General features: G+C 40.5%; 1 protein-coding gene and 1 long non-coding RNA gene across 2 annotated transcripts in view; one reads left to right on the top strand and one right to left on the bottom strand.

Annotated features, from left to right (window-relative positions):
* LOC309843934 overlaps window positions 1-23,867 on the top strand; it is a 1,014,078-nt gene that overhangs the window by 437,533 nt on the left and 552,678 nt on the right. The gene's annotated exons all lie outside the window — the stretch shown is intronic.
* Window positions 1-23,867, bottom strand: part of NEB (nebulin) — a gene marked incomplete at its 5' end in the record, with an annotated part of 202,237 nt that overhangs the window by 145,270 nt on the left and 33,100 nt on the right. The window contains 18 exons of the mRNA XM_082688978.1: window positions 408-614; window positions 1,977-2,288; window positions 2,911-3,018; window positions 3,175-3,279; window positions 3,752-3,958; window positions 4,661-4,972; window positions 6,122-6,229; window positions 7,476-7,580; window positions 9,619-9,825; window positions 10,807-11,118; window positions 13,022-13,129; window positions 13,794-13,898; window positions 17,529-17,735; window positions 17,840-18,151; window positions 19,571-19,678; window positions 19,765-19,869; window positions 20,633-20,731; window positions 22,598-22,705. Of these exons, the coding sequence (XP_082545104.1) occupies window positions 408-614; window positions 1,977-2,288; window positions 2,911-3,018; window positions 3,175-3,279; window positions 3,752-3,958; window positions 4,661-4,972; window positions 6,122-6,229; window positions 7,476-7,580; window positions 9,619-9,825; window positions 10,807-11,118; window positions 13,022-13,129; window positions 13,794-13,898; window positions 17,529-17,735; window positions 17,840-18,151; window positions 19,571-19,678; window positions 19,765-19,869; window positions 20,633-20,731; window positions 22,598-22,705 (3,135 nt within the window). The remainder of the gene's footprint in view (window positions 1-407; window positions 615-1,976; window positions 2,289-2,910; window positions 3,019-3,174; window positions 3,280-3,751; window positions 3,959-4,660; window positions 4,973-6,121; window positions 6,230-7,475; window positions 7,581-9,618; window positions 9,826-10,806; window positions 11,119-13,021; window positions 13,130-13,793; window positions 13,899-17,528; window positions 17,736-17,839; window positions 18,152-19,570; window positions 19,679-19,764; window positions 19,870-20,632; window positions 20,732-22,597; window positions 22,706-23,867) is intronic.

Below are 23,867 nucleotides of genomic sequence, written 5' to 3'. Positions count from 1 at the left end.
ATGCCGCTATAGCCACAGGATCGAGAAGTCTCCCTTGATTCCATAAAAGCAGCTAAGAAACTGGAGTGGATCCCAACACCCAGCTGTTGGGCAAATAATTTGCTGATTCAGTGTTGCGGACTTCTACTCAACCTTACCTTAGACAAACAAGACTTCTTTCAAAAATATGCACGAAAAGAAATGACTCCTATTTTCTTATGTCTGTTGGACACAGTGGTTCATTGAACAATTCGGGCGCCACTAATTAGGACTAGATTCATTTTTTAAAATCCACAAGTCCCTTTTTCAAAGCTGAATGAACATTAATTGTGATGCCCTAAAACTATTATCAAAACCTGCAGGTCAAATATAAGAAGGCCTGGCATTTTCCTGTTGTACAAGAAATATTACAATATTGAAAGACTCACTTCATTCATAATTTTTGCATTATTCTGGGCCAAAACCATGTTCATTGAGTCCATCAAAGTGGAATACTTCAAAGTGTCTGGGTGTTGGCGGTACTTCTTTTCACTGATAATCTCCATGGCTTTCTTGTTTTTCTCAGCCTCCAGTGAACCTAGAGGGAGCCATCCAATGCCCTTCATGAAGTCAACGTAGTCAGCTTTGTACTGATTCTGCAAAAGAGGAAATGTTCAGGGATCAGAAGAAACCAAAGCTACCAAGAACCAGGAGTGGGTATTCGATATTTCCTAAGTTCCACTTGAGTTTTCAACCAATAGTATATCGAACTCCAACCATTTTTGTCCCTAAACATTATCTTTTTTTTTTACATTTCTTTGCATGAGAAATTAAAACTAAGCAGTAATATCTTTGTGATTTGTTTTCCTAAATGTCTTCGTAAGGAAAAAATGCTAGGAAATACCAACTAGATTAGCTATCATGTGACTGCGATCTCGAGAAAGGTGACTATGCTTTTTTTTTTTTTATTCTGACAATCTGTTTTTTTAACTTGTGCTTTTGGCCTGTATACATTGTTTTAATTTAAGTTCAATTAACCAACATATAGTACATCATTAGTGTTTGTTTTTTTTTTTACATTATGGGTTTTTAATGTAGTGTTCAATGATTCATTAGTTGCATGTGATCTGATGAGCACTGAGTATCGGTCTAAATTTTTAGAAAAATTCCCCAAGTTTCCTTACTTGACAGATGACTCACCAGGACTCCGATTCTCTATTTCATCATAAGCTTTGATCACCCACCATTGTTACAATTCCCTTGGGTGTGCCAGAAACCTCACTGGTATTCTGTGCAAATTTTGCTTTTTTCCCCTTAATACTGATATTTTCCTCTACAACTCTTCCTCGGTGCTTTAATGTGGGCACTATGTACCTGCTTAGGAATTAAGAGCTCAGTTCTTACATTCCTAAAGAAAAACACGGGCTTGGCATGGCCTGCCTTTGGCTCGTAATTAAAATTCTTTTTCCCCAGCTGCCAACTAAATGGCCTCTACAGCTGAATTCTTGCTACTAATCTGTGCCTTCCTCACATTTGTTCCAAGAACTTCCACCTCCTCAATGTTTCATCAGCAAGTAATACAAGCAATTGCTTGTACTGAGGTTGGAAAAAGTGGAATAAACACTGGTTAGGAATGAGGGGCAGGAGCCAGCAAGTAGTCGGACTTCCTGACTTTCATCTTACTTGTTTACCAGGAGCTGTTTCTGCTTCTGACTCTCTTTGCTCAACATGTTTCCTTCAACATGTTCTCTGAAACAAATTTTCATTTGCCCTAGCTGAATCCAGCATCCCCCAATCCTCACAGCAATAATGGTAGAAAATAAGACTTTGGTGTCTAGAATGTCTCATCCCCTTTTGTTAAAAGAAACAAACTCTACTTAAGGTAAAAAATAAACAACTTGCTGGGAAATTACACAGGAATTTCTTTCAGGAGTTTAAAAAGGTCTTCATTTAGGGTCATTCCTAATTTGCTTATTAACTATAGTCAGTGTTCTGCAAATGATGTGGCTGTCACATACATCGCTTTGAATCTGCATCATATTTTTGGCCAATTCAAAGCCCATGGCGTCGGGAAGCATGTTGTAGGAATGGATCACATTTCTGTAGTTGGCATTGGTGGCCACTTCCTGAGACTTCTTGGCTGCCACCACACTCAGCATGTCCACCGGGGTGTGGAAGGAAGTCTTCGATTTCTCATATCCCTTCTTGTATTCCCGGTCTGACTGCATCTTGGCCACTTGCATGAAATGCACCAACTTGGGGTCGTCCTCTAGGCTCCGGAAACCAATGTGTTTTCCTTTGGCTTGCTCGTAGGCTTGCTTGTATTTGTACTGTGGATGGGAAAAGAGGCCCGGTGAGGAAGGCAGTGAAGGAAAGAGAGCAAAATATAACTCATTAGATTCCATTAACTTGGTCAAAGGTGTATGGTTTTAGAGCTCACAGGGATGGAGCAAAATTTTTTTACTTCAAATTTCTTGCCAGACTTGAGTCCATGGAAAGAAAATGATCTCAGAGTTAATCTAAGAGATCCGTGAATAAGTTGCCTTAGGGTGCTTTAGATAAGCAGCTTTCCCACTCAGCAGTCTCCTCAGAATGGGCTACAGGTACAATTTCTCATGGTGCATCTTTAATTTAGGAAAGAGCCTAATAGGTGATCTCTTGGGTAAAATGAGTAGACTGTATCCAATATTTGCTCAGAACTGCCTATAAATGATTTGAATACTCTAAAAAACAACTTATTTTAACAAAACCAAGTACTTTTTACATCAAATAGTGAACAAATGATTAGAGGGCCCCTGGACTGGGTGAAGACAAATGTCTTATGTGTTCCATGGACGATGGTCCCACCGACACTGGGTAGGGTTGACTGCAGCTCTTGAATACACACACACGGATTTGGCTCATTTGCTTCTTATTTGCTCAGCCTAAAAAACGCCCAATGGAAGCACTTACATCACTGGCAATGTCTCTACAGGCTTTGGCAGCCTTTATTGGGATGGCATCAGGCCTCAGGTCATATCCTTTCTTCTTTTCTTCTTCCCAGCCAGCTTTGTACAGTTTCTAAATAGAATGAAATAGAATAGCACCAGCAACTTGTTATTTGAGTTAGAATGGGAACCCTGATTTTGCATGGTTGGTATATAAAGGAGACATTCCTTAAGTATTAGTTCCCTCCAACCTCCTCTCCCACTTTATTGTTGCTGTTAACCTACTTACATCACTCATGGTGATTTGGTTCATTCTGGAAAGTAAAATATCTGGAGTATCGGGCATGACGTGAATGGTGGTCTTGTCTTTGTTCCATTTTTCAGTGTAGAGCCTCTGCAACAAGGAGGACAGGCACATGAGTGTACAGCGGGACAAGTCTGTAACAGCGCTGTCGACAGAAGGAGACTCACGTCTCCACGACAGAAGCGATGAACTCTGAATACAGGTAAATGGATGACATAGCAAGAAGATGGGCTGATGAGACTGAACACACAATGAGGGGGAAAAAACCATCAAACTAGGGAGCCCTCTTCCACAAAGACAACAAATGCCACCTTGCCCCAACCTCACGCTACATGGAGTTTTGCGGTTCTGTCGCACCCTCAGCGTGGTGTAGACAGACAGCCTGCATCGGTGTGTGTGGGATCTCTCTAGAAATGGTGAGGGTTATAGAATTCCCCCTCCCACCATCGCCACCACCCCACCACCGCCACCACAACCATCAGAAAGATAAAAATGCGGACGATTATAGCAGCACCGCCAGGGTCAGGTGTTCTGGTGCTGAGACCAGCAGGGGAGCGCCTACCTTATCCATATTCAGTTTGTTACTTTTGTTAAGTGCTTGTTCCATCGTGTCCATGGCATAGGTGAACTTCAGCTTCTCAGGGTGCTGGCGATACTTCTTCTCACTAAGGATCTCTCCAGCTTTCTTTGCTTTTTCCACCTCCAGTGACTCTATCGGGACCCAGCCGATCCCCCTCATCCAGTTGGTGAAGTCGGATTTGTATAGATTCTTTACAATGAAAAAGGAAATTTTCATTTCAGAAGGAGTCAGGGCTTGGGTTTCTTTGGGTAGATGATTTACTCTTCATCAAAAAGAAAGAAAAAATGAGGGAGAAGAGAACCCCCTGCTTTTTATGCCCTACCATCTTTTGGAAAAAAGAATTTTAAAAGCGACTGCATTCAGGGGCTCCTGGCTGGCTCAGTCACTAGACCATGTGACTATTGATCTCAGAATTGTGAGTTTGAGCCCCACATTGGGTACAGAGATTACTTAAACATAAAATCTTAAAAAAAAATAAGTGATTGCATTTGTGGTAGTTTTGAACTGGAAAAACTGATCCAATAATTCCTTTCTAAAACTTAACTTTCTTGAAGGAAAAGGTAAAAGGATTTTACATAGGAAAAGATATTACATTGCACCCATTTGTGTCTCTTAGTTTTTCACAGAATACATCATGTACTTGTGTCTAATACACATACACACACACGCACACGCACAAACACACAATAACCAAAACAAATTTTAAAGCTATGTTATAGTTCAAATGAGTGAAATTCTAAAACTCTAAATTCTGGAGAGGATCTCTAATTATAGTGAGTCCGGCCAGGTTTAAGATGAGGTAAATGGAACTGCCAAGTTCTTGGTCTTCCCTCCCATCAGCTAGAAATGGATAACTAACTCTTTGCCAATAAGCTGTTGGCCATTACATACATCACTTTGGATCTGCATTGCATTCCTGGAATGTTCCACGTTCAAGGCATCAGGTAGCAGAGTGTAGCTGTGGAAGGGTTGTTTGTAGTTGGCGTTGGTAACGACCTCCTGAGATTTCTTGGCTGCTGTCACGCTGAACATGTCCAAGGGTGTGTGATACCTGGTCTTGCTGGCTTCATAGCCCTTTTTGTACTCACGATCTGATTGTATCTTGGCCACATTCATGTAATGAACCAATTTAGGATCATCCTGAAGACTGAGAAATCCAATTTGCCTGCCTTTGGCTTTCTCATAAGCCTCCTTATACTTGAACTATATGAAAAAGAAGGACAGACAGAAGTTTGACAGGGTCAATTATAAGAAATACTGAAGTGTTAGACTGAATCTACATAACAGATTAAGCTATAACCAAATTTGGTCTGAATCCACTAACATCTAAATTTTTTAGAATTTTTAAATAAAGAACTGACAAAATATTTCTAATGGAGGGACCTGAGATCTGCTCTGGGGATAATTAAGAACGGGATAATGTGTGGTTTACATCTAGATTATTCATAAAGAGATTCTTTGAATATTCTCAAATGTTCCTGAAAAGTTTATTAAAGATTTGGTGTGTATTTTTTAATGATCTATTTCCAAATACTTTGCATTGCTTTAAAAGTACTTGCATAATCCTGAATAAAGTTTAGCAAAGCTCTTATACAATTTATTTTTATTGGACTCCAAATGAATGAGTTTTTACTCTATCAAGGTATTATATCAATTCATATGAAAATAAAACTTAATTTATAGAAAGTAATTAAGTAAGTAGGAAAGTAACTAAAATCCTATCATTTAATCTATAATTCTTCCTGGTTTTCCTATTTACCAGATTTTTTTTGTGTGAAAATTATATTAAAAAATTGTATTCTTTTGGGACGCCTGGGTGGCTCAGTTGGTTAAGCCGCTGCCTTCGGCTCAGGTCATGATCCCAGCGTCCTGGGATTGAGTCCCATATCAGGCTCCCTGCTTGGCAGGGAGCCTGCTTCTCCCTCTGCCTCTGCCTGCCATTCTGTCTGCCTGTGCTTGCTCTTGCTTCTCTCTCTATGACAAATAAATAAAAATAAAATCTTTAAAAAAAAAATTGTATTCTTTTAAAAACTTGGAGGCTTTTTAAAAATATAGTGACATTTTGGAGAAAATCCAAATAAAAAGCAGTTTCTGAGTTCATAAGAATGATACCAATGACAGTTGCAACTACTTCACGATTTAAAACAAAGAATTTTCTTCTTTGCAGCAACTGTATTGAATTTCTAAAGATTTTAAAGTGAAGTAATATAAGAAAGTCATTGGCACTTATGCTGTTGGGAAATATTTTTATATTACAACTTATTTATTTCCTAATACAGCTCACAGCCTCGCATACCATGTAGAGATTTTAAAAATATAAAGAAAAGTTTTCTACTTTCAAATTATACTTACATCACTAGCAATATTTCTTGAACTTTTTGCAGCAACAATTGGAATAGCATCTGGTCTCAAATCATAGCCCTTAGCAAGAGTCTTCTTCCAGTCTGCTTTATAATGAGACTTGAAAAAAGGAAAGAGTATTTTATTATTTTATTATTCTACTTGAACACATTTCTATATTTTCAAGCTTTTTTTCTAAACATGGAATACTTTAATTTTCTTATACTTTTTGTGATGAAACAATTAATACTCATAGAGAGGTATGAAAACTAAAATAAGAAATTCAATACCACCCAGATTTAATCACTCTTAATGTTTAAATATTACTTAGGAAAGCAGGGAAAGTTTTTAAATAAAAGCATAGAAATGAGTATAAAAAATGTTTATTTGGAGATAAAAGAGAGCCTAAAATTATAGGGAAAATGACTATGTCATCTTTTAAGGTTTATGTTTTTAAATTAGAATTTACCAACTTTTTTTTAAAGCAAAAAGTAAAAATTCATAATAGTGAATTTAAAGATCACCACCAATTATGTACTAGACAACCCAAAAGGCTCGTTACATGCAAAAAGAGAGTTTCTCAAGAAAATTACAATAAACTTTCATACTAGTTTTAATAACTGAAACAAGATTATAAAGCAATATTTGTCCTTATTATAGACTCTTCACTACTGTACTTTCCAATCTTGTGTATCTCATTTTGTTTCACTTTTTAATAAGTGCAATATCACCTACTAGATTAATTTTAAAACCCACCAGTGAGTCATAGTCCACAATTTGGAATAGGCTGTATCAAATGAAAGTTTATGGTGACTTCTAGTCCCATGTTCCATGATAATGGGCCAGTCTTTAGACCGTTGATTCAAAAACCGGCCTGCACATGGAGGGCAAGACGAAACTGAACAAAGAGGGAGCCCACAGATTGGTAGGTGGCTGGTTTAATAAACAAGAGAACTTACATACAAGGCTTGTCTTGGGCAGCCACAAGACAAGCTCTCCTCACCTGCCCACCACAATCTCAGAAGTTTCTACAGAGGCCTTAACTGAGTTTAGTCCCGTCTACCATTCAGATGATCTCCACAGCCTACTTCTCTAGCAAGGCTGCGTCCCTGAAGATGGTTCCCACTCTGAAAACGGTGGGCAGAGTGTACATCCCAAGGGCCGCGGAAGGGTTGAGGAGCCTCTCCCGGGTCTAGCTCACAGGTTAACCAGCGGTCATGTCTTCTCAACGACCTCCTCGAACAGAGACTCAAAAGATCCACACCCAGTTTGCTGCCCTTAAAATTCTCGCTGCTAGAGTTAGACAGAACTGGAAAGAAGAGGCCCGTGTTAGCAATCTTAGACGGGTACCAGCCCAAATACTCACATCACTTATGTTGAGGGCGTTGACCTTGGCCTGAATAAACTGAGGCAGTTCAGGGTCCATAGTGTACTTGTGCTTCAGTTTCTCCCCCTCCACCTTGTAGTTCAACTAAAACAAAGGAGGCAGAATGCAAGTGTCATTAGCTGACATAATGTCAGTTTTATCAATACACCCCCCTTTAAAAAGGAAGATTATAACTTGTGTTTTTCCGTATCCAAGCCATATACCTATAGTACTACATGGTAGGGTGTTCCAGACATATCCATCTGCTCATTCCACCAGTATTTATTGGACAGCTCTATGGGCCAGCTAGGGTGATAGGTTTGTTTCTGCCTGTAAAGTGTTGACAAAGGCAGACATGGCCTCTTAAAAGTTACAGTACAGTCAAGGAGACAGAAAATAAAAATATAAACTATAAGATAGAGCTAGAATGTGTGATGTGTTGTAAACAGAACAACTTTGGGAAAGAAACAAGGGTGATCAGCAAAGGAGATAATCTTTATGCTCAGCCTTGAAGAGAAGGGAGGGGTCCAGGCCGAAGCAGAGCACTTGGGGCCCCAAGTCTGGAAAGAGCAAGGCCAGCATGAGTGACGGAAAGCAGCCTGTGTCACAGGGCTGAAGTGTGCCGAAGAGGAGAATTAGGATGGGGAGCAGGGCCACAGAGCTGAGGGTCTTTTCAGCCATGGTAACAAATTTAGCTTGTAAGTTCAAGGAGAAGTTACTAAGAGGTTTTAAGAGGAGCTGTGATTCATGTTTTAAGATAGTTCTTCCAGTTGTCACGGGAGACCCCAGGCAGGGAGGCCAGATACCAGCTTACTACAGTTGTCCCCATGAGAGACAGGGAAGCCCTAACCAACTGCCAGCAGCTTAATGACATGCAAGTGTCCCACGGGACGCTGGGAGAGACCGAGGTGCCCTGATGCCGGGACCACGCACGGAGGCACCAGTAACGACATTCAGGTTTCTGGCAGGAGTCACTGGGTAGATGTTGATGGCGTTTATTGGGATGGGGTAGACAATGAGTGAATGTCCCATTCTCCTAGCTGACTGGAAAACCACAGCGAGAACAAAAGAAATCAATAGAGTCTCCATATTCATTACTACTACAGTAGAGCTCATCTCAAAATACCCGTGGTAATGTGACAACAGAGACTGGCCTGAGAAAAAAATTCATGGATAATTCTTAAATCTGAGCCAAGCAGCTTCCAATATCTGGGGCTAAAAACACACAAACTCTTCTTTTCTTTGCTTTTTACCTCCTGCTCTCTTTCTGGTGGAGGTACTTTAATGGAACTCTGAAATTACCCAATGAGGGAAAGCACTGAGCATTGTAATTAGGCTCTGGCTAAGAATAAGGGTCCAGATAGACCTGGGCTCCGGAATGAGGCTCAGCTGACTCTGAAAGTAAACTCTTCCTCCTCCCCAGAGGCCTCTCTCTGGCTTGCCTTTCAGAACATCCAGCTCTTACGCAAGAGGATTAGGACATTAGGCCTTCTCCCCTTGCAGCTAGGTAGAACTGTTGCAACTCAGAGGAATGAATAGCTTGGTTTACAATTCAGATGGAATCACAGATGATAACAGTAATCGTTTCATTTCACTTCAAGTGTATAATGGTAGAGGTCTGCTTGTAAATAGCACAGATTCTCTACATTTGGAAAATAAAGCAATTTTGGAAAATCCTCCTTCTCTCCCCCTTATACTCCTTGTTCAAGTTCCGCGCTGTTTCAAAACTAAGACCTTTTCTATCATATCCCTGAAAGCAGTTGATAACGCTAACACAGATGCACGTTCACATGTTGAATTAAGAGGGATCGTGGAATGGGGGTTACTCATGGATAAATGCTTTTTAAATTTTGAGAGAGAGTGCACGTACACACTCAAGTGGGGATAGGGGCACAGGGAGACGAGAAGAGAGAATCCTCAAGCCATCTCCTCGCCAAGCGCAGAGCCCAACACAGGGCCCAATCCCAGTATCCTGAGATCATGACCTAAGCCAAAATCAAGAGTCGGCTGCCTAACAGACCAAGCTGCCCAGGCGCCGCTGGATATCTGTGATAATGTGCCAACAGAGTCTGGTCTGAGAAATAAAATCCACAGATAATCCCAGGTGCCCCTGGATAAACACCTCTGAAGGGAAACCACTTACATCGCTTAGCTGCTTTGTGTTCTGCTGAGCCAAAACCATGCCCATGGAATCGGGCACACTTGTGAACTTGATGGTGTCTGGATGCTGTCGATACTTCTTCTCATTTAAAGCATCACCTGCTTTCTTGACCTTCTCAACCTCCAGAGAACCAATAGGGATCCATCCAATGCCCTTGAAGAAGTTGTTATACTCGTCTTTATACACGTTCTGTAAGAGAGTAATCTCGTATGAGGAGATAGCCTGCAGAATATTCAAAGGGTGTCTCTGAAATCTGCAATTCTGCCCAGAGGAAACGAGTAGAACCCCTTCCGGCATGCTCATGTCTGAGAGGAAGACTTTCACCACGTATGTGCCACTGAGCTTCTTACCCAGAATTTGGTAATAAGAAAAAGTTCTGTTGTTAGAGTGCATTATACAACATAGAGGGAATCTAGGCCACATATTTCCATGGCTAATGCTAAAAAAAAATTTTTTTTGTCTCTTTTGACAATAAATTGGGCTTTCTTTTTGATTTCACTGAAAACCCCATGACTTTGAATTTCACCAATCCCGTCCGCCTAGGCTATTCATGATCTCAGCTGGGGAGAGACACCTTCGTTGAGCGATAATAAATGAACACCGTACATTCCCTCACAGAGGATGATTCTTGCAGAAATCTGGTTCCTGCAGAAGGAAATGCCCTGAATATTAAACAGCCTCCCCGTGCAGCTCTCCATGAATCATGCTGCAATCACAAAGCTTCCCTGGTTCATTCTAGATGACTTGTCACATAGATTAACATGCATCAGAGTGTGATTTTTAGTTAAAAAAAGAAAAAAAACTTTCCTGAATTCAGAAAGAAGAGAGAATACTATTTTGCGTTCTATATATCGCCATTAGAGCCAGCCTGCCAAGAGCAGCTACTTCCTCTTGTAGAGAACCAAGGGTTTATACACTTGATGGAATATAGTTTTACCTTTGATCCACAAGTTAATAAAGACAGTATCAATGATTACAGTAGGAGCACAGAAAGCCAGCAACAACACAGCTTGTCTACCAGGCCTCTGTTTTAGTCTTTCAATAATGACTGTTTATTTTAAAGTACATTTTTCAAATATCTTCCTGTATTGTGAAGTCTACTAAAACAGGAAGAAATGATTATCCCTTAAGTACCAACATTTCTGTGTCTGGTAGATTATATATACTCACATCACTCTGAATCTGATTCACATTCCTGGTATGCTCGAGACTCATGGCATCAGGGAGGTACGTGTAATGGTGTATGGGCTGTTTGTAGTTGACGTTGGTGACAACATCCTGGGCCGACTTTGCAGCAGTAATGCTAACCATGTCCCCTGGGGTATGGTAGCTGGTTTTGGTGTTCTCATAGTTCTTCTTATATTCACGATCTGACTGCATCTTTGCCACATTCATGTAATGGACCAGCTTGGGATCATCCTGGAGGCTTCTGAAACCCACATGCTTCCCCTTTGACTTCTCATAAGCTTCCTTGTATTTATACTGCAAAGGCAAAATTTGGTTAGCAAAGACCTAGGCACTGATAACATTAGATGTAGTTAAGTATATTCACATGCAAGGTAACTTAAAACATCGTCGCTTTCTGGAAGAATGTACCAGAAATGCAAAAAACAAATGCAAACCCACCCACTCCCATGTGCCCCAGAAAGTTCAGAGTGAAAACATTTATTTCCAACACTGCCGGATCACAAATGGGTATCATGATAAATTCAGGACCAGTTTCTAAATCCTATATATGCATTTGCATGTAGAACCTTACTTAAAGCCATCTGAATTTTCATGCTTGATATAAATAAGACACATTCCAAATAAAAGGCCAGTACCTCTTGGTTTCCTGGGATGTGAATTTTCCCCAAATTCACAAGTTATTGCCACCAAAGTATGTTATCATACATCACAGAACATTAGAAATTATTGAGAAAATCTTCCATTTGCTGTTCCCATTGGCTGGGTGATAATGTTTGCAACAGATGCAGACGACACTCTAAAGGTCTACATGCAAGTTCACACTCAGTGTCCTTGGGGTTGGGGGATGGAAAACTACTGTGTTGTCTCAGGCTGGTGGGATAAGGTTAAAACAAAACTCTTCTTTCTAGGTGGCATCAAATTAGATGCTGCATAGACAGGTAGACCCTCCCCACGCATTTCTCAGCAGCTACTTTCCAAGCTCGCTGCTGAAGCGGCTGCAGCGGAACTCGGGAGCTGCTGCAGGGCAGGGCTGGCTGTGAGCTTCTCCTGCACAGTAAAAACCGCACCGTCCAGGCTCCGCAGCCCAACGTCTCTCGCTGCTGGAACTGGCGGTGGGGTGTAGATGGAGTTATACTGTAGGTAACAGGACGAAACCTTAATTTTTATGCAAGAGAACTCAAATCCACTTAAACTCTGCAGACACTCTGCTCCTGTCATTTATGCACTGATTTGTAAACAAGAATGTAGCAGGCAGGGAGAAAAATATATTATATGTTTATAAAAAATTAAAAATTAAAAGTTAAAAAAAAGAATGTAGCAGGCAGAAGGACTATCAAGACATGTCTAGGCATGTTAGAAAAAGCTCTGCTCAAGGTCTAAGGCAAAAACAAAAAACAAAAAAACAAAAAAAAAAACCTCACACTATAGACTTGCACTTAGTCCTTAAGCTAGAAATTTACTTCACAGTGGTGCATAAATCTTTGAGGAACACGTTTTCCGTGACATCCTAGGAAAGCTGTAGAATTCTTACAACCTTAGCTCCCATGTGGTCTGTACACACAGGTGGTTTCTTTCTTTTCTCCAACCGTGATTGTAGCCCCCAGAATAGTGCACGGCAGCGAAGCCTACTGGGCACGCGTGCTTTTTGAAATTTCGGATCTTCAATGACGGGAAAATGTATAAGTGCATTACTTTTCCTAATACAGATGACATGGACATCAATTTACATACACAAAATTATGTTCAAGAAAAATGGGTCTTTTCCCATTTGGTTTATAAAATCTTTACATTTTATCTAACACCTTTTCAATCTTTTATTTTATTTTTCTTTTCAATCCTCTTAATACCATCATAATGTAGGCAGTCATCTGAATTTAAAGTGTTAGTGTCAGTTAGGGTGTTCTCACTGAAAATAAATGTGGGCCGTCAGGGAAACGTGTCGGTAAAGGTAATTTGGCCTATGAATCAGGGGAGAAAGTGGCTGTCAGATTTCTGACAGCTCCACCAAGTGGGGTCAACTGAAAAGAATCACGGAATGCTGAAAAAGTGACAGGTTTTCAAAACAACATTTTGTGGAGAATTTCAATGTCATTAATTCAACATATTGTTTTCAACGTGGTATCATTTAGGCCAGCACACATTTGATTACTTTTAAAGCAGGCAATCACCCAACATTTCACCTAAAATTTGTACTCACGTCACTGGCGATGTTTCTGGATGCTTTGGCCGCAGCAATGGGAATTGCATCCCCCAGCACATTGTTGCCCTTGGCTATTAAGTCATGCCAGTCCCGTTTATAACAGACCTGTGATGTAAAGGAAAAGGATGTCAGCATACTGTGTATGAATCAGCTAAAGTGATTCTTAAATTGTGGGGATTGTTTCGTTTTGTTTCTAGATACAAGCTAAAGGAATCTCCTACAGTCCATTCTGCTTCGGGAAAGTCACATTAGCAAATGTCACACTTTGTGTAGCATGAAATTATAGGACACCGCACCAATTATTCACCCAAAGCGAAACTGGAGTGGATCTAGAGGAGTGGAATAAAGGTTCTGGTGTGTGGGGACCAACTAGAGAAAATGAAGTCGTCCACTCTTCTGAAAGGAAGGTCAAGGGAAGACCTGGTAGCAAGTTTCAGAAATGTCAGGTTTGTTGTAATGAAAGGATTTCATTAATTCTTATCTCGCTGCAGGATCACCTTCCCCCACTTGCAAAACTAGGAAAACTAAATCAAAGTTTCAGAGGAATAGATGTTGGGCTCCTCATAAGGGAAAATGTTACATCCTTTTGAGTTGTCCCACCCTTGAAAAGGCTGACTTAAGAAGCAGAGGGCCCTCATCATGGGATAGGTTTCATAAAGAGGTGTGTGGAAAACTGACCTAAATAATTATCAAGGCCCCATCCTGTTCTGAAATTCTACTGTTGTGCCATCATGTCTGGACTTCACACCCCATCAAAAACCCTACTCACATCACTTATATTGTAAGCATTGCACTTGGCCTGGAGAAACTGAGGAAGATCAGGACTCATAGTGTATTTATGCTTCACATCTTCCCCTTTAGCTTTGTATAAGATCTGCAACACAGAATCACAAAATTAAAATCCATTACCCATAGCACAAAAAAGGAAAATGTTTTAATTGCACATTTAAAGGAGTTATTCCCTAGCACACCATTCCCCCAGTATTTCTTTTTTTTTTTTTTTTTTAGGTTTTTTTTTTTTTTATTTTTTTTTTTTAACTTTTTATTTTTTATAAACATATATTTTTATCCCCAGGGGTACAGGTCTGTGAATCACCAGGTTTATACACTTCACAGCACTCACCAAAGTTGCATTTCTCTACACCAACAGCAAGACAGAAGAAAGAGATATTAAGGAGTCAATCCCATTTACAATTGCATCCAAAACCATAAGATACCTAGGAATAAACCTAACCAAAGAGACACAGAATCTATACTCAGAAAACTATAAAGTACTCATGAAAGAAATTGAGGAAGACACAATGAAATGGAAAAATGTTCCATGCTCCTGGATTGGAAGAATAAATATTGTGAAAATGTCTATGCTACCTAAAGCAATCTACACATTTAATGCAATTCCTATCAAAGTACCATCCATCTTTTTCAAAGAAATGGAACAAATAATGCTAAAATTTATATGGAACCAGAAAAGACCTCGAATAGCCAAAGGGATATTGAAAAAGAAAGCCAACGTTGGTGGCATCACAATTCCGGACTTCAAGCTCTATTACAAAGCTGTCATCATCAAGACAGCATGGTACTGGCACAAAAACAGACACATAGATCAATGGAACAGAATAGAGAGCCCAGAAATAGACCCTCAAATCTATGGTCAACTCATCTTCGACAAAGCAGGAAAGAATGTCCAATGGAAAAAAGACAGCCTCTTCAATAAATGGTGCTGGGAAAATTGGACAGCCACATGCAGAAAAATGAAATTGGACCATTTCCTTACACCACACACAAAAATAGACTCAAAATGGATGAAGGACCTCAATGTGCGAAAGGAATCCATCAAAATCCTTGAGGAGAATACAGGCAGCAACCTCTTCGACCTCTCCCCCAGTATTTCTATTGTTAAGAATAATCCAAACAGGGGTGCCAGGGTGGATCAGCAGTTAAATGTCTGCCTTTGGCTCAGGTCATGATCCCAGGGTCCTGGGATCGAGCCGTGCATTGGGTTCCCTGTTCAGTGGGGCAGCCTACTTCTCCCTCTCCCTCTGCCCCTCCCCCTTTTTGTGTTCAAGTGCTCTTGCTCACTCTCTCTCTGTCAAATAAATATTTTTTTAAAAACCACCAAAGGTATTTTCCCATTTTTAAAGAACTCAAGCATTTTGTTATCTTTAGAAAGATCTAAAACTCTGTATTAAAACAGAGAGAAAAATAGAAAACAGAGAACTTTGACTGCTAGAGATGAATGGAAAATAAGTTCAAATATACAACCCTAACTTGAATAAACAGAATTCACCAAAGCCAGCAAAATCCAGTCTTTGCTAGTAGAGTCAACAGTTCTTAAAGTCTTGTTTTTGGTTTTTGATTCCCAGAAAATGGCATTTAGAACGAGTCTTTCACTTCTGCTAAAAACTTTCCAGTTATAATTATAAGAGTAAAATCATATAATAATCTCCTCATAATACGAAGACCCTTATATGTAAACCTAATGTACATAAAAGGTTTACCATTTCATATTGACCCTATCCTTTTACAGATGTCAGAAAGACATCTAGGTGCATGATATAGAACTTGTATTGTATCCTTCTCTTGGTAATAGAAAAGAAAGAAACTGCTTAATTTCTAAAGTCAACAATACAACTGGAATCACAAGTAGCTTTCCAATGTCTCGACTATCGTTGACCATGGAAGCCCTCAGGCACGTTTATGTGGGCTATCATACATAAACTGCTATGTCTGTATCACAAAGTCTAAGGAGGCTGATATCTATTTGAATCCTCCAATACTAAAAAAATTTCTTCTGGGCACCCAAGAGCTATCTTTACTTCCTCACTGCCATTAGAAACCCTAGCTAAGCATTCACAGAATCTCATCCAGTCTACCTTCTACACATCTCCTTTGCCATTGCTACTGACTCAGTTGAGCTCCAAATGAGGCTTCTGCTGGATTTCTGTAGCAGCTTTTAATCTATCTTCTTAGGCCCAATCTCTCCCCTCACCAATGCAGTCTCAGTACTCCTTGTCAGAGCTGTCTTTTAGAACACAGACCCGATAATTCAACTCCATGGATCAAAATCTTCAATACCTCCCATTACCTAGCCCACAAACTCCAAAGTACAAGTGGGCACCCAAGACCCTCAATGATCAGGTAACAATCCCAAGCCTTTCGTTGTCTTTCCATTCACTACCTCTTGTCAGTCATTATGTTTTTTTCATGCCAAGAATGTACCCTGGCCTATTTGCCTGGGAAGCCCTGGCGTGTGTACTTGGCTTGTACTTGGCACATACCTCTCTTGTAGCATTCACCTCTTGGTCTGGCAATGTTCTAGTTCTATCCATGCTTTTGTTTCATACTCTTATAACCTTGTTGTATCCTACAACTCACTAATCCCCGCCTACATCATCTTTATACCATCAGAATATGATACAATGCCGGGCACAGGGAAGGTGTTCAAAAACATTCATTCAATGAATTAATAAATGAATGCTTTTGATGTCCCTTCAATTCTTCTATACACTAAACTTTCCTTTGATCTGACTTTAGCCAGGTCATATACATCGTTCTTGGACAAGCAGGCAAAAAACATACAAATCTCCAAGACTTAAATTTTTAAAAGCTTCTATAATAATTGATGTATGATGAGTTTTGAGAAGTAAAACCACATATTCATGTGAATTATTTCCCAGTATTAGTATTTTATATATGAAAAGCAAATATAAGCAACTTAATATAGAAGTGAGTGTGATAAATTTGCTACTTTAAAGTGTCTGGAATTTGGGGTGCCTGGGTGGCTCAGTGGGTTAAAGTCTCTCCCTTCAGCTCAGGTCATGATCTCAGAGTGCTGGGATGGAGCCCACAGCAGGTTCTGCTCAGCAGGGAGCCTGCTTCCCCCACCACCCCCGCACCGCCTGCCCCTCTGCCTACTTATGATCTCTGTCAAATAAATAAATAAAATCTTTTAAAAAAAAAAAGTGTCTGGAACTTAAGGCTAAATTTTGCATGTGCACGCACATGTGTAGTATGAAAATGGATAAACATCACAAGTTTATCCAACAACAGAGTATTTCAAAGGCAGCTAAAAAGGAAGACATCTTAAAAATGAAAATAAAGATAAAAGCAAGATAAAAGAAAAAGAAAATGGGAGTGTGCAAACTGAAAATAATTGTTGTGGTCTGTGTATTGTTTTGCTTTGTTTTGAAGCAAGCTCCACACCCAGCATGGAATCCAATATAGGGCTCGAAACTCACAACTCTGAGATTAAGACTTGAGATGAGATCAAGAGTCAGACACTTAACCAACTGAGCCACTCAGGGGCCCCCAAGCTAAAAATAATTGTATTTATTGTATTATTAAAATAACAAGTAAATATAAATATATATAACTAAAAAAATTATTATTTTCAATTAAATAAAGTAAAAGGAAAATTAATGGCTCAGAAGAATAAAAATTTTGAGCTGCTATTTATTTCATTAAAGCCTCCCTCCATTCTTCGCCCCCCCCCCCTTGTACTTACATCACTAACTTGCTTTGTGTTCTGTTTTGCCTGGACCATCACTGGGGAGTCCACGATGCTGGTAAATTTGAGAGTGTCTGGGTGTTGCCTGTACTTCTTTTCATTCAGGGCATCACCCGCTTTCTTAACTTTTTCTGCCTCCAGACTGCCAATAGGTATCCAGCCTATGCCTTTCATCCAGGTGTTGTAGTCTTCCTTATAGGCGTTCTACAGCAAAGGGACAAAAGAGGAGTAAGTGCCTCCAGCAGTGAGTTCTCACGTAGGTTCTGACCCTGAAGTAGGGATTGTCTTGGGGAGTACGTGTCACTTACATCACTCTGTATGTGCATCATATTTTTAGACAACTCCAGGTCCATGGCATCAGGCAGATAGGTGTAATGATGGAGCTGATGCTTATAGTTGACATTGCTGACAACATCCTGTGCTTTCTTGGCTGCGACAACGTTGAACATATCATGGGGTGTGTTGTATTTTGTTTTTGTCTTTTCATAGTCTTTTTTATACTCCCGATCTGATTGTAGCTTAGCCACATTCATAGAGTGAACCAGTTTAGGATCATCTTGGAGACTCAGGAAGCCAACCATTTTCCCTTTGGCTTTTTCGTAATCTTTTTTGTACTGAACCTATGGGAAACAAAAGTGGGCAGATCTTAAAATGTAGTTATGAAGATTTTACCAAACAATGAGGCTATGACCTAAAACACTGAGCTTCCCAGAAATTACTTTAATAACCAAACAATTAGATATTCATTTGTATACAGTCTGAAATGCAGCCTGGTAAAATTAAAATGTTACAGAGAGCCCATCTGATTGGCTGTCACTGCTTTGGCCACCTGAGAGAGGTCGGGGTAGGAGCACGGCCAAAAATCGAGTCTGTGACAAGGTAAAGTTAAGTTCCTTGTAGAGACAAATGAAAAGATGAATATTCTGCAATCTTTATTAGTTATATTGTGCTGCTACAGGAGACCCCAAATAGCTGCCTAGGTGAGTGGTGGTAGAATGTTAATGAGTCTTTGGATATTCAAAGGGAGACCCAGAGCCAGTTTATGTAAACGTGAATTGGTTCTGAGTAATAAAGTGAAAAGAACTGACCTTGCTTGGGAGATCTGGGAAGAAGCATGGGAAACTGAAAAGCAGAGATGTGAAGGAAGGTTTGTGTGTGTGTAGGGGTGGGGAGGAGCTGGAGGATAGCACCCACAGAGAAAGGGAATGGGTAAGGAATTTTGGATGGTAGGGCTTTTATAATTCAGTTGTAATTTATTTACATCAGTGCAATGTCAACTTCACTTCAAACAATCAATGAAGTTGTGTTTGGGATTAGGGGAACCAAAAGACAGGGTTGTGTCCATCTCTGGATCGTGTGGACCAGAAAAACAAGGGGGTCCAGGGCATGAGAGTTCAGGTGAGCTAGAGCAAAATCACGGTGGGCAAACCAGGAGCCAGAGGTGATGGAAAGACAATAAACCTTAGAATATCTGCAACAAGCAGGGGGGAGGGTATCCCACTTCCTTGAGGTCAACAGGTGGGGGTTTGAGTCAATTTGATTTGAATCTCAGAGAGGAAAGTAACTAGTTTGGACAGACAAAATTTCTAACTTTCATGGAACCTAACAACTGCTATGAACCTTAGGGCCAATTCATCCATCTCTGGAAGCAATGAAGTAAAAAAAATAATAATAATAATAATAAGGGGAAAGAGGCAATTCATATAAATTAAGCAAGTTTGGATCTTACTAGCAGGAGTCTATTAAGACTTAAAGAGTGAGTGATTTGTTTATTTCTACAAAGGGAATAATGTGAATTTGTGCAGAAATACGGAGGAGACCTTTAAGTTTGGGCACCTCAATAGAATGAGGTCAGTAAAGGTTACACAAATCCTTAACCCCGGGAAAATTTAGATCTGGTTAGGGAATTTTCCTTTCTAAATAGTTTTCAGCAGGACTCACTTCCAGCTGGGGACAGCAGATGTGATGACTTCTGGACAACAGGTCTACCCCTGCCCACATGTTCTAGTTACACACCGGCAACCATCAGAAGGACTTACGTCACTTGCCGCCTGCCTGGCAGCTTTGGCAGCTCTGATGGGAATTGCGTCTGATCTCAGGTCATATCCCTTCTTGCTCAAATCTTTCAAGTCTGTTTTGTACATATTCTGAAAGAAAAAAGTCATCTGAATGTAACCGAGGCCCATTTGGAAAGGGCTTCATGCACAATCAGTAGCCGAGCTCATGGGCACACCTCACTGATATTGTAGGCATTAACTTTAGCCTGGATGAACTGGGGCAGGTCCGCTGGCAGGCTGTATTTGTGAAGAATTTCTTCTCCTTTGGCTTTGTAGGCAACCTGAAAGATGAAAAGAAATGCATGAACCAACAAGTAGGGGAAAGGGTTGAAGGACACAGGAAAATAATCTCGGAACAGATCACATGGCACAACGGTGCTTTTCATGAAAGACGTTCTCTGGGTCATTCCCACATTCACCTGCAAAGATCTGTAGGCCTTCAAGGTCTCATATGCAATGCTCAGGATCTTAACCTTGTGCCAGTTCAGCTTTGGCCAAGGTCCCTCAGTTTGTGCTAGGAAGCTCGGAACTCCAGTAAGAGCACCTCACAGAAGTTAGCCCAGGGAGATGACCTGATAAAGATGTTAACCTGCAGACACTTTTCTGAGCACAGAGAAGGCTGATCAGGTGGGACGCAAACCACCTGTGGGTGACAGATAGGACCCTAGGGTGGATTTTAATCTACGTGATTCATGTCTTAGCTCTTACAGTGTAACTCCTCTGTAAGGTGTGTTGTCAGTATTCATTTTCCTGGTCTTTCCTAGAAATGGGCTTGTAGTGTTTCTTGTCATCAGGAGAAGCCCCTGACCTTCTCTTTGGGAAGTGACATTAGATGGCTGAAAGGACAGTCAGCACAGCATACATAATACTCAAAAGACTGGAATGAAGTGTGCTTACTAAAGAGCCGCTGGGAGAGGTACACAGTTGCTCATGTAACTGGGTCTCTTCAGAGTGCGTAAGAACTGCAGGTAATCAGCATGTTTAGAATACAGACATACTGGTATGAGTCAAATGTATTAAAATACAGATAGAGTGAATACTTACGTCACTTCTCTGGGCTTGGTTGATTTTCGACTGCACTATGATCGGGGCATCTTCAATTGAGGTAAACTTCAGAGTGTCCGGATGTTGGCGGTATTTTTTCTGTTTGGTGAATTAAAACAAGAGAAACAAGAATATTACTTTCATGAAGGCTAATACATAAAAATCCTTGAAATTTATTTTGGAGGGACAAGGATTTTTCTGGATTTTAAAATATAAAAATACTCGGTTCTTGGCTGGCTTGGGGGAAAAGATGAATACAATATAAAAGCCGGTGTTTAAAAAATTGGCTTAATTTTGGATGGTCTGGGACAGAACAGACCAATACAACTTGCAGGAACCAGACAATTCCTTGCTTGTGAAACAAAAGAGGGTACTCTCTGCTAAACAGAACCCAGAAACAACACAAGGTTTACTAAAGGGTTACCAGAAAGGCATGGGAGGATATTTGGAGTGTCTTTTGCGTGACACTAACAGGCTTTCAGGTGGCTGTTGCTCGAACTGAAAGAGGCTCTCTGGTTGAGGGAGGAGGGATCGAGGAATTAGGGCAATAGCTAGGGGTTCCCATAAGAAAGGGAGGACTCTTGTTCTATAGCCTCTGTGTGGTCAGTACACAGGTCATCACTAAAGCACTGAGGAGCTACAGAAGAGAGGACAATGGAAGGTGTTCCAATAGGAAGCTGGAAACTTCTAGCTACATTTCTAGATCTTTCTCCATCTACTTCTTTTTCCAGTCTTCTTGCTTTGTGCATGTTATACATCCCGCTCTGTGTATGAAGAAGCATCACTCAGCTTCAGACTTTTGAAAACCACCAACCCAGAAGAACTTTCATGAAAAACCTCTGGGATAAAATGTTGCTCACCAAAAGCAAGGACAAGCACAGAACAACAGAAACTTGAGTGTGAAGACAACCTTCACACAGCACCTCTGTCCCTTCTTTATACAGGCTGACCTCCTTGATGATGGGTTCACCTGACAGCAGTGGGAATGTTCCACTGTTGAAAAAGGGACAGAACCTGGCTACGTAAAGAGTGCAAAGTCATCACTCCTTTTCCTCAGACTTAATAATAATAACTTATAGACTACTTCAAGGTCATCCAGAATAGGACACAGGGTAAAATACTTTAAGGAAAATTTCTGTAATATTCATTATATGCATTATTCATAAAACCAGAAAGTGTAAAGAATCTGTGTGTTCACCAACTGGACAGCCAAAATGCAATACAGCTACAAAGGAACACTAACTCAGCAATAACGAGGAATGAATTGCAGACATAGGCAGATACATAGATGCGCCTCAGAAACATGGTGATAAATGACAGAAGTCCGATGCAAAAGAAAGTTCTAGAAAAGTACAACTATAGAGAGAGAAAGCAGATCTCTGGTTGCCTGGCATTGGAGATGGGAGCAGGAATTTTCCAAGAAAACTTTGATATACTAGCAGCATTTTAAGATTCAATCATGGTGATGACTGTACAACTATGTGAATGTATTAAAACTTGCTAAGGTGTACACTTAAAATACATGAAATTTGTGGTATGCAAATTAAAACATGAAAAAGTTGTTTAAAATATTTTTTTAAAAGATTTTATTTATTTATTTGACAGAGAGAGATGACAAGCAGGCAGAGAGGCAGGCACAGAGAGAGGAGGAAGCAGGCTCCCTGCTGAGCAGAGAGCCCGATGCGGGACTCGATCCCAGGACCCTGAGATCATGACCTGAGCCGAAGGCAGCGGCTTAACCCACTGAGCCACCCAGGTGCCCTAAAATATTTTTTTCATGAATGGTTAACATCAGTGATTTTGCTAATGTAAAGCTTATCTACCTGGATAATTCATGCCTGTGGTAAGTGCTTTTTTCTCAGCCACACTGCTAGAGAATGAAGCAGTAAAAGGAGGCACTTCTATGGTTTGGGGCTTTAACACATCACATTCCAACTCTCTCTGTGGCACACGGGATGGCTTTACCTCATTCAGGATGTCTGAAGCTCTCTTCACCTTTTCCATCTCTAAGGACCCAAAAGGTACCCAGCCACAACCTTTCATCCAGCTGTTGTAGTCAGCTTTGTACTCGACCTAAAACACCAAGAGAAAGGTTACAGTTCTCTGCTCAGCATCATCCTTATTCACAAAATCATTAACAATTTACCCCAAATGATGTTAAGATTCCTGACCAGCTTCCTTACTTCATACATTAAGGTTATTTCTTTTTTAAAGATATTACTTAGTTATTTGAGAGAGACAGAGTGCAAGCCGAGAGTGGGGGTGAGGGACAGAGAGGGAGGGAGAAAAAGAATCCCAAGCAGACTCCGGGCTGAGCATGGAGCCCAGCGTGGGGCTCTCTCTCAGACCCTGAGATCATGATCTGAGCCAAAACCAAGAGTGGGACGTGGAACTAACTGAGCCATGCAGAAGATGCCCCATATGAAGGTTATTTTAAGTATTTCCTTGGTGAGAGACTTTAACAGCCCTTAGGTTATTACTGTTCTTCTAGCTGGTCTATATTCTATTTCATCTTTATTTCTAACTGAAGGGAAGTATGTGGAACTCTAATTCCAGGCTGGACAAGTGCTATATTTAAAGCTACACTTCAAAGAATAAATAAAATAGTTATATTTAGATAATCAAATGTGAGATGTCTGCTCCCTGGAACTCCAAGTATTTTGTTTCTTTGGTCAAATTAGGACTGATGGCCACACTGAAGACAGATAATTTTGCTCATTTTCTGATAAGACTTGAAAGTAAGTTTTGCACTATATGTTTGCACACACTGCCCTTCATGTGTAACAGTTAGCTTAGGAGTGTTTCTACACTGGCTAATGATCCACTTTAAAATGGTTGCACTCAGGGGGACCTGGGTGGCTCAGTGGGTTAAGCCTCTGCCTTAGGCTTGGGTCGTGGTCTCAGGGTCCTGGGATCGAGCCTCACATCTGGCTCTCTGCTCAGCAGGGAGCCTGCTTCCCCCCTCCCCGCCTACCTCTCTGCCTATTTGTGATCTGTCAAATAAATAAATAGAATCTTTAATAAATAAATAAATAAAATGGTTGCGCTCATATAATTTGCTATGGAAAGCCATTATCATTTGGAATTTTTCCTATTTTGGAGACATACTTAATGCCATCAAAGTAATAGGCTACTCTTGGGGTGCCTGGGTGACTCAGTTGGTTAAGTGTCTAACTCATGGTTTCAGCTCAGGTCACGATCTCATGGTTGTGGGATTGAGCCCTGAATCAGGCTT

Source organism: Mustela nivalis (genome assembly GCF_964662115.1).
Source record: "Mustela nivalis genome assembly, chromosome: 11".
NCBI lineage: Eukaryota > Metazoa > Chordata > Mammalia > Carnivora > Mustelidae > Mustela > Mustela nivalis.
The sequence above is the reverse complement of the archived record's forward strand: the minus strand, read 5'-3'. Positions and strand labels throughout refer to the sequence as shown.